Source organism: Abramis brama, assembly GCF_963993115.1.
Source record: "Abramis brama genome assembly, chromosome: 11".
NCBI lineage: Eukaryota > Metazoa > Chordata > Actinopteri > Cypriniformes > Leuciscidae > Abramis > Abramis brama.
In genome coordinates this window covers 5,577,681-5,588,125 of record NC_139973.1, presented here as the reverse complement: position 1 = coordinate 5,588,125, position 10,445 = coordinate 5,577,681, and the positions used below count along the sequence as shown (strand labels likewise).

Below are 10,445 nucleotides of genomic sequence, written 5' to 3'. Positions count from 1 at the left end.
TAATTAATTAATTCATCAAGTCATGATATCAGCAATGTGCTTGAACTGTGACAAACAATACCTGCTGACATGAGAGATTACACTTCTTGTTTCTCCATGAAAACCCATGACAGGCTGAATATAAATTGCACTTTTACATTACTGAAAAGATTACAAAATCTCTTAAATCAAAAATCAACATGTACTTTAACAAAACAACACAACTGAGAAATAATCTTTATTGGCATTTTAATCACAACATAATTTACAAATCATTTAAAATCAGTGTCTTGACATCCTAAGCGGCCCAAACTCCTTTCAGACCGAATGGGGAACCAGAGTAACGTGAAAAGGAGTTCATGTAATGCGTAATACTTCAGTGTGAACATTTATGAACCGCTGGCAGGAATTCAAAATAAGAATCCTGAAAAAAACATAGTACTTAAAATTTCATTAACAACTTAAAAGATTCCCTGCAGTTCCACCTCTGATGCAAGCAGGAGAAAAGCCCTTAATCGTGCCAACATTTTCACAGTTCCCAGTCCATTCAGTTGTTTCTAGTTTGGTACCAATAGCATATTTATGAAGTTATGTCTGCGTAACCTTGTTCATCCAAAGTAAAACAGGGGAGGAAAATCATCCAGAAGATCACAATAAATAACCCTCATGACGTTAGTCCAACTTAAACAAAGGTTACTATCTCTTTCTACCCGCTCAAACTGGTCGGTGAAGGTCAGAAGCTTCAGTCAAAATGCTGTATTATACTAATAAAAATCCAAACACGTAATCAGTGTTTCTGTCTTGATTTCGAGTAACAATATCTAAATATCCACAAAATATAAACTAAGATATAAAATATATAACTTAAAGTTTAGTTCTTAAGTCAACAAAAAGTTCTTATAGGTTAACAAAAAAGTGAGGCTTAAAATAGAAAAAAAGTATTTGCCAATATGGTAATTGAAAATTAAGCTTATTTTTACTCAAAATCAAGACAAAAATGATTACAAGTTATTAAATTATTTTTCTGTTAGTAACAGTTTAATATACAGTATGATATAAAATACTGATGACAATTTAGTGGTTTAAGGAAAATTAGAAAGTATGTCATATAAGGTCAAAAAAGGTACGATAAGGATGCATGATAAGTCATTACATGTGTAAATAAAATGGCAAGCATTTGTTTGTAAACCTTTAGTATCTATATCTTTATGAAATTAGAGATGACTTCCACACACTAGACTTTGGATCAGGTGACCTCATAATCAAAGCCGGATGTCTACACCTTCTTACCTGGCCAAAGGGCGGATTATTAGAGAAGTCTGGAAACAATACAGGCAATGGAAAATCTTAGCATTTAAGGACAACAAGGAAGGTCTACCCACAAGATGGCCGAGTTGTACAGGTGTGCAATCGTTCGATTCACGTGCCCTGGAGTAAGATCAAAAGCACAGATCTAAAGTAAATCCAGACGGTTAATTCCAAGGAAATCATGAACACAATTCAAACCATCGGCAATTAAAAAAATAAATAAAATTGCAGTGCAGTTTAATCCCTCATTCTGTAGTAACATAAAACAAACACAACTGTCGTACAAAAAAGCATCAAATCAAGAAAAGAAAAGCAAGTCAAACCAAGAAAAGCATTCAAAGAACATTCGAACATAACCACCTCTTCATGTTCTGCTAAAACGTCCCACAAAGGCTCTGAGGGGTCTGTCATTTTGAGCTCTCTGCAGTCAAAGTTTGTACCATCACTGCACATTCATGTTATACCCTCTGCTGACCATGACTTCAAACTGCACGTCCAACTAAACAACCTCACTGTTTGAATGGAGTTTAATAAAGAAAGCAAATTCTTTGAAACAAGACAGACAAGCAAAACAAAAGTGAAAATGACCATTCTACCCACCTCTTTTTTCATTGCATCATTCAAGGGAACCGAATAAAGCAAAAGCAAAGTTCCTGTATCATTCACATACCTTCACTCAGTCCCATTATCAAAAAAGTCTCTTACAAAACAGCTTTGGTCCAAGAGGGGGTGTCAACATCCGAACATAAGGGAAAACTCTCAAATGTGCAAAAGAAAGTAACAGGTTTTGAAAAAAGAAAGGAGAGGGAAATTGAGGTGAAAGTAAAAGACCTGGGGGGAAAAACTGTAGTGTGAATGGAAAGTTAAATAAAAAACAAGTACAGATGTGGGAGTGTGAGGCAGTCGGTGAGATCTCTTAGTCCCGTGAATGAAAGAAGGTCACTTTAACACAAGAGTGGCTTCAGTGCCATCTTCCTTCTTCAGGTAGAGGCCGTGCGTCAGGTGATGTTCTCGACGCAGGTAGGCATAGAAATAATCTGAGACCAGGAGGATCTGTGGTGGCATAAACACACATGGCATTGGTTCATGTAGTCTGTGAACTTTCATAGTACTCACTAAATGAACTTTGAGTTTCGTTATGAGTTCAAACTGTGACAAATATGTGTAGAAAAGGTCATTTATAGAGGAAACCACATGCTTTAAATTCCTAGACGTTGGGTGCACTTGCCTCATGTGTAATGCGTGCAGCCAGCAGTCCTGGTTAACCTAATACAGGACTGTTTAGCTGAAACTAATACAAGCTAATGAATTATGAAACCTCGTTGCTACAGCGATTTTTCCACTCACAATATATTAGTCAAGTAGCTTTAAACACTATCGTATTCAAAGTTTTCAATCATCAAATGCTAGGAGTTCATAGCTATATTTGCGGTTAACCTTTATTTTACTAGTTTTTTTTGTTATGCATTTCAAATAGGCCCTTCTTTCATCTTTCTTGCAAACTGACACCAGGTTTTGTGTACTACTTCCGCGAGTACAGGAAAATATCTGGCATGACAGGCTTCTGCCATGGTCTAATTAGCATAGAAACTGACTCTCTTTTGAGGCTAAGAGCTATAAGAAGAAAAATTCCTTTTTTGTTACCTTAAAGTAGGGGTGCCCAATCCTGTTCCTGGAGATCTACCTTCCTGCAAAGCTCAGCTCCAACCCCGATCAAACACAACTGAAGCAGCTCATTAAGATCTTCAGGAGCTCTTGATAATTACAGACATGTGCGTTTGATCAGTGTCAGATCTGAACTCTGCAGGGAGGAAGATTTCCAGGAACAGTATTGGTCACCCCTGATTTATGCCTACTACAGACTGTGTGATTTCGGCAATCCTTTAAGATCATTACAAATCACATTGTACGACACGGATCTAATAAACTTGGGTATGTAGACTGTTTGATGATGACACCTACTGAATCGTAGACTATGACGCAAGTTAGTATAGAAGAAGAAAATTTCATCAGCATGTGCTACTACTGGTTAACAAATAGAGCAAGATGAATCATGCTTTGGCAATTGTGGTTTTTATGTGTGTTGAAAAAAGAGGAGGAAGCGAAAGAAGAGAATATGGTTAGGGAAAGAGGCCAACTTGGTACGCCAATTTTGCAAATAGAGCTTGTGGTAAGTAGTTTTAAGTTTTAGTGCCATGTCGCGTTGATCAATACGCCATTTCATGTTGCATTTTTACTGGCTAGCCAGTAGACGTCGGTCATAGCAGCAAACACACTGTGAGATGATCATGCTTTATTTCTGACACTGTCAGAAAATTATCACACACTATCTTTGGTCTCAAGACCGTGACAACGGCCGTCTTTGAACCTCTCTCTCTGTATGACATAGGACCAGCATTTAGGAGCCAAGACCACAGAAATCATCCACGATTGGTCATCTTTTGTCTGGGACAGCCCAAAATTCTACAATGTGTACTGGGCAGGAAAGACTTGTTGATTATTAACATATCACTATTGTTTTTAGGTGTCAAGATGGGACTCTTTACCTGTCCAAAGTTGAAGAGCAACGTGATGGCGTAGTAGAAATTAGAGTTGGCACTGCCAGCGTATATCCACAGATGCCAGAGTACAGGGAAGAGCGCTGAGCACGCCAACAGCACACATGACACCAGAAAGATGTTTCTCAAAACTGAGATAGAGAAAGAAAAAACACCCATTTCTACAATTTAATATATGCATCTGATTTCATTAAAAAGCTAGCTGGCAGATTTCAACTCACTCCACTTGCACAAAAACAATCTGTGAAGCTCAGCAGAATTTTAATAGCTGTCATTCAAAGTTTGTCTGCCAATACAAGTCATGCACTCTTAAAAATAAAGATTCTTTATTGGCATCAGTGGTTTTGTGAGGAAACTCTAACATCCATGTAACCTTTCCATTACACAAACGGTTCTTTATAGATGAAAAAGTTTCTGTAGAATTTTTAAATGTTCTTCACATTAAAAAAACAAAACATGGTTAACATGGAAAAACATGGTTAGTTTAAGACTGAAATGTTCTTTAAATCACTGTGAAAACCCCCTTTTAGAACAGATTTTTTTAAATTCAAAATAATCTACAAAATCGCTGCAGAAAATGTGAAAATAGTACACACATTCTTTGTAAAGGTGCTTTGGAAAAGTGCTAAATATATGACACAGTATTAAATATATACTCCACATTTTATTAATTCACAGAGAAAAACCCACACAAAAGAAATGACATTAAATAAAGTATACTTTTGCACAATCTACACTACTGATCAAAAGTTTGAGGTCGGCAAGAAGTATCTTAAGCCTCGTTCAGACTGTCAGTCCAAATCCGATTTTTATCAAATCATATTTATCAAGTGTAAACAGCAACAACAACAAAAATCACATGGAATGCAATTTTTACAAATCCGTTTTGAGCTACATACATATGTGGTTTGAAATCCTATTCAAATCACATTTCTGGAAATCCGTTTCAGTCTGACTGCTCTGATCGGATTCCGCGTGGTTTATGTTATTTTATTATATATTATGTTATTTGTTATACGTAAACATGTCTAATGTTGTTATAAGAAACATGCTGAAAGTTGCTGCAGAAATAAGGTAGTGTTGCTGCAAAGTGTCGGTCGAGCAGAAAATGACAGTATTACAGGTTTGAAAACGGCGGAGACGACGGCACGGAATAAAGCTGGCTGCATATTGTAAATAAGACAACATCTGTATTGCAAACCGCTCTATGTTGCTGTTGTTGTTTTTGTTGTATGCCAACCAATGCAACACCATTGACATAGTATGAAGATATTATGGAAAACAAAAGAGCGCAAAAGAGAAAGAACGAAAGGGACACAAATCAGATCTGAACAGTTGCGATACACAGCGTGGACAGCAAATCATTTTGATCAGATTCCAAATGGATAAACAAATAATTGGATTTGGACTGACAGTGTGAACACAGCCTTATGCTCACCAAGGGTGCATTTATTTGAACAAAATACAGTAAAAACAGTGATATTGTAAAATATTATTACAACTTACAAAAATAACTGTTTTCTAATCTATTATTTTTGAAAATATTTCCAACTAACTGATAACTCATTTAATAATCAAATTAAATGCTCTCTAGAATGAGTCAGACTAGCAATACCAATAATCAAACGGTTTATGTTTTTGATGTAATTGACGAGTGACCTTTTATTGTTAAAAAAGAACAACGCCTTTTGATATGCCCAAATTTCCTGTTTCATTAGGAAACCTGTTAACATATTTAAATGAAAAGAGACTCACATCGGTAGAGGTGACTCCAGGCTGGCAAAAATGCCATGTAGAGGGCGACATCTCCCACGGTGGGGTACGACTTAAAGATGGAGATGATGGCAATCTGCATGAAGATGAGGAATACTGGATGCTCCCTGTTTGAATAAATGTTACCCATAAGCGTGCTATACGTGCTAAATGACTGCATTGCTTTATGTATAGCTCATGTTCAGCCATATGCAGGACCTACTTGAGTTTGACGGAAAGCGGGATGGTGTAAAAAAAGACATTGATCTGGAAGACGCAGATGAAAAAGAGACGGAAGTGCTCAAACATCTCTGCGAAGAAGTACCAGAAGAGTCCGATGTTTGGAGTGAGGTCTGGAACAGAAAATCTGCGGAAAACACACAAACACATACTGTAGATATCTGAATAAGTATTTGGCTATAGTGCGATGTATGACTGCTGACTGACATGAATCCGTAGACAGAAGGGATGAAATCCCAGGAGCCCAGGAGAAAGAAAGAGAGTCCAATGATCACCACCAGACTGCCCACATATATGAACGCATACTGAAGAGTGAAGGACCAGAAACTACTCCTCCTCAGGTTCACTGGGATATACAACCTCTGAAAGAGAGACACACAGAGAGAGGTTTCATTTTGGTCATCAGTGACTACATGCACCCTCATATTGTGGCTATAAAAAGATTTACGATTAAACTTTACCTCATGTAAACACAATACTTCAATCAAACTGATGCAATTAAGCTCATAATCGTAGTAAAATATGTGGCGTATGCCGTTTGTAATCGCAATAAACAGGGATGTAAACACCTTAAATCGCATCTATATCCACTCAGAACACAGTGCGCATGTGCTTACACGGATGATGTCATCATGTGCAGATTCGTAAACATAACAGTAATGAGAAACCAGACTTCATTCAACCCAATGGAAAGCATATTTACACTGTTTGAATCATTCCCTATGCCCTATATAGTGTGTACTATGTGCCATTCACCAACCATATAGAAAATAGAAAATGTGTGAACAAGTGACCGATTTCAGCCGCAGCTTCAGCGTCTATTTATAGTGGGGCGGGATGCTTCAGATTCCATAGGACATTTGATTGGACAGAAAATCTGATAAGAAGCTGAAGTGCAGAGTGATGTCATCAAAATCATTGATCCATATTGACGTAAGTGAGAGATGTGAGACGTGAGAAGTTTTGAATGCGTATATCTTCTATATCCGATTTTATCATTGTTTTGGAGCACACTAGCTTATAGATAACAGTAAGGCTAACATATTCATACTAAAAACCAAAAAACTTCAATTTTGATTTCATGGGGACTTCAAGGCCTTACTCTAACTATTGGAAATCCCATTATAGGTGCACATGTAAACGTAGTCATAGTCATGTAAATGGTATCTGCACTAGTCTGAATCCTAACTCTCACCTGCAGGAGGAACAGAAGCGCAGGAGCAAACAGGGTCAGAGGATAGATGGATTGATATGTGGCCAAGGCCAACATTATCCCGCTCAACAAGGCACTACCTGAAAAAATAAAGACAACAACACCATACACAGTAAACCTGTACATCTATATACATAATGCCATGATCTATAAATAGTAGTTACTTATGACCTGCTGTCCATTTCTTAATAATTACACAAATCAAAGACTGTTGAAGCTAAATGTGTTTCCGACTGATGTGTGCTGATCTCTGTCATTCCAGAATAAGACTGGTGATGCTTCATAACCATTACAACTTCTTTGCATATTTGCATATTACACACTACCATTCAAAAGTTTGGGGCCGCTAAGATGTTTTAAAAAGAAATCTCTTATGCTCATCCAGGATGGATTTATTTGATTAAAAATACAGTAAAAACAGTAATATTGTGAACTATTATTACAATTTAAAATAATTGATGGCAAAGCTGAATTTTCAGCATCATTACTTCAGTGTCACATGATCCTTCAGAAATCATAATAATATGCTGATTTGCTGCTCAAGAAACATTTCTTATTATTATTATTAATGTTGAAAACAGCTGTTTCAGGTTTCTTAATAAATAGAAATTTAAAAAGAAGAGCATTTATTTCAAAATGAATTCTTTTGTAACATTATAAAGGTTCAGATTTACTAAACAGGGTTAGCGTGCGAGTGCAATTCCAAAAAAGCATGATGGGTGTGGAAAGTTCTGCGAATGATCTACTGAAGACGCGCAAATTAAAAAACACAGACGCAGCCGGATCATTCGGAGACATGCTTTTTTTGGGTGGCATTCGATCCTTGCTAAATAAAAGTATTAATTTCTTTCAAAAAAAATCGTATTGACCCCTGACTTTTGAACAATAGTGTACGTACGCACATGCAAACAATGCTTGTATAGTGGCTCAGTGGCTCTGTGATATCAAGACGCAATGTCAAGACAAAGTCACAATACTCTGGAAGTTTAGATTTTAAGAAGTTTGCATCTTTAAGTACATTAAGGAAATACTCACCTTTTAATGTACAGAGAATGAAGAGCGCAATAATGGCATTGTTCAGCCCACAAGTCGACTTTGCCACACAAGACAGGATGGTGAAGGGGTTCAACAGATAACTGGAAGACAATCAGTCAAATGAAAATGCATGCCTTAGTTTTCTGGCTGAAAACATATTGTTGCTTTATTTTAAATGAAAAAAAGTGATAACATAGTCTTGATCAGAACTTACAACATGGCAACTTTGAGAGGGATGTAGAACATCTCCTTAGGAGATCGGAGGAGCTCCAAACAGTCGACGGGATACCGGTCCGATTCCAAGGCATATTTCTGTTTTCTAAACTATAAAATACACCAAGATGAAAGATATTTTAATCTATCCAAAAATACAAAAAACGTAATAATAAAAAATGAATAATAAAAACTAAACATAATAAATGAATAGGCTCTAACTTCTGAAACATACACAAATATCAAGCTATAACTTACCACATTCTTGTTATAAGTCTGGATTGACAAATAAAGAGCCACTGCTGTGATTCCATCTGCTATCTGGTGACATAATGTTATTTGAGTAAGTTTACATGTGTGAAGTTTGCACAAAAACACAAACACAGTAGTTCTATCATTGCATATTCAACATCTTGAGTTATGACATCTTTTTACTCCAAACCCATTTTTGTTTGAAATTTACAACCAACTGGAAAATATCACTGAAAATTGCATTGTAAATCACATTTAGGATGTAAGAAAACAGGAAAGACAAACAACAAAAATAAGGACTTAGTACTTACCATAAAAACAAGCTCTGCATAGTCGACCACAAAATGAAAGAGGTATATGATAAGGGGTGTCTGGAAGAAATAATAACAAAAAAAAAAGCTGACATCTGACAATAGAATTGAAAATTTAAAGAAAATAGATCAAACACATAGATACTGATGTGTAATTCAAATAGAACTTACTTCATGAAACACATCTCCTGAGTAAGGCGAGACCCCAAGATCCAACAAGGCAAGACCCTCCACAACTGTTTAATCCACAAATCAATCATATTATGCATTAAACAACTTAAACAAAGAATTTGAAGACCATGGCATGACCTTTAAAACTATATTTTACAATGACAGCACTGTCGTACAGTGTGACATGCTATACTCCATCTAATACTATTTTATACAACAATTCTTGTATAATAATTATACATATAGTTTAAAAGAACAGCATGCATTATAATAATAAGAATATTTATACACCAGAGAACTGATGAAAAAATGGTCTTATATATATATATTTTTTAAATAATCTTAACGTCGATGAAAGAAATCAAACAATTAGATTAAATTGTACATTCATTTAAGTTATATGTATTTATAATTATAATAATAAATCAATAAATCACATGCAGGGAAGTGAAATAACTAATACTACTGTAAGGTGTAAGGTCAAAAACCACATCACTTCAATGTGGACTCCAGTCCAGTTAATCAATATTTTCCACACTGTTTATATATATATATAACATGGATGATGGTCACATGCAAAATCAAACTGAATAAAGCAATTTTACAAAAAAGCAATCAATGCAATACAAAACATACTGTAAGTGTAAATAGATATTAAGGTGGGTGCCACAACTAGCTGTGGAGTCCAAAATTGCATATTCCATTGATGCTGAACATTTGAGATGAGATATTACAGTAAACAATAACGTTATTAACAATAATTAACTTAAAAATACAGCATGGAAACGTGATGTGCAATCAAAATCTTCAAAGCATGTCTTCTTTTGACAGCTCAGCAATGAGGCTGCCATTTCAAGAACAAATCATCAGTAATACAACCTCCCCATACAGAAATATACACGAACAAACCTCGTTTCCACGCATTCAAAGGCGACACCACCTCGACCCTTTCTGAAATTAATTCTGCCAAACTGGATCGGAATAAAACGGCTCTTATTGTCACAGCCACTATCAGCAGGAATGTTAAAGGAGCCGCCATTTTTGTCGCGAGGAAGAAGCTGTCAGCGCGATGCACTCTGGGAAACGTAGTTCTTCTTCTTCTTCTTATTTCTTGCTTTTTACGGCGGAACGCAGACAAATATGTGCATTACCGCCACCTATCTTGGAAATGGACCATTGACACTTCCTATAATATAACCTCTCAACCAACATAAATTCCCCTTATTTACCCGCACAGAGGCTTCATAGAGTTTCATCCGGCGCTGCGTGTTCAGCTCCTCCGTCCACTCTCAGCCCCCATGACAGATAAAAAAAAAATTAAAAAAAAAAAAAAAAACACCCTCATTTAAATACGCTTATTTAACCCAGTATTTCCCAAATATTCTACCATTAAATTTATTATACACCTATCTG

At 36.2% G+C, this 10,445-nt stretch overlaps 1 protein-coding gene across 1 annotated transcript; it reads right to left on the bottom strand.

Annotated features, from left to right (window-relative positions):
• Window positions 1-204: 204 nt before the first annotated feature.
• On the bottom strand, window positions 205-10,100 carry pigu (phosphatidylinositol glycan anchor biosynthesis, class U). The gene is made up of 12 exons (XM_084128893.1): window positions 9,942-10,100; window positions 9,033-9,097; window positions 8,862-8,921; window positions 8,557-8,619; window positions 8,300-8,409; window positions 8,086-8,186; window positions 7,033-7,130; window positions 6,045-6,199; window positions 5,821-5,964; window positions 5,601-5,725; window positions 3,834-3,976; window positions 205-2,340 (listed from the first exon to the last, which is right to left on the bottom strand). Exons 1-12 carry the CDS (start codon window positions 10,069-10,071, stop codon window positions 2,227-2,229), a joined length of 1,308 nt encoding a protein of 435 aa, XP_083985019.1. The 5' UTR covers window positions 10,072-10,100; the 3' UTR covers window positions 205-2,226.
• Window positions 10,101-10,445: the final 345 nt, after the last annotated feature.

What these genes read in the sequence shown, in the direction of transcription:
- pigu (XM_084128893.1), bottom strand. Translation starts at nt 10,071, where the DNA reads ATGGCGGCTCCTTTAACATTCCTGCTGATAGTGGCTGTGACAATAAGA. An exon ending in CGCTTCTGTTCCTCCTGCAG is followed by an intron (nt 6,200 to 7,032) that starts GTGAGAGTTAGG and finishes TCTCTCTTTCAG; the next exon opens with AGGTTGTATATCCCAGTGAA. An exon ending in CCTTCTGTCTACGGATTCAT is followed by an intron (nt 5,965 to 6,044) that starts GTCAGTCAGCAG and finishes TGTTTTCCGCAG; the next exon opens with ATTTTCTGTTCCAGACCTCA.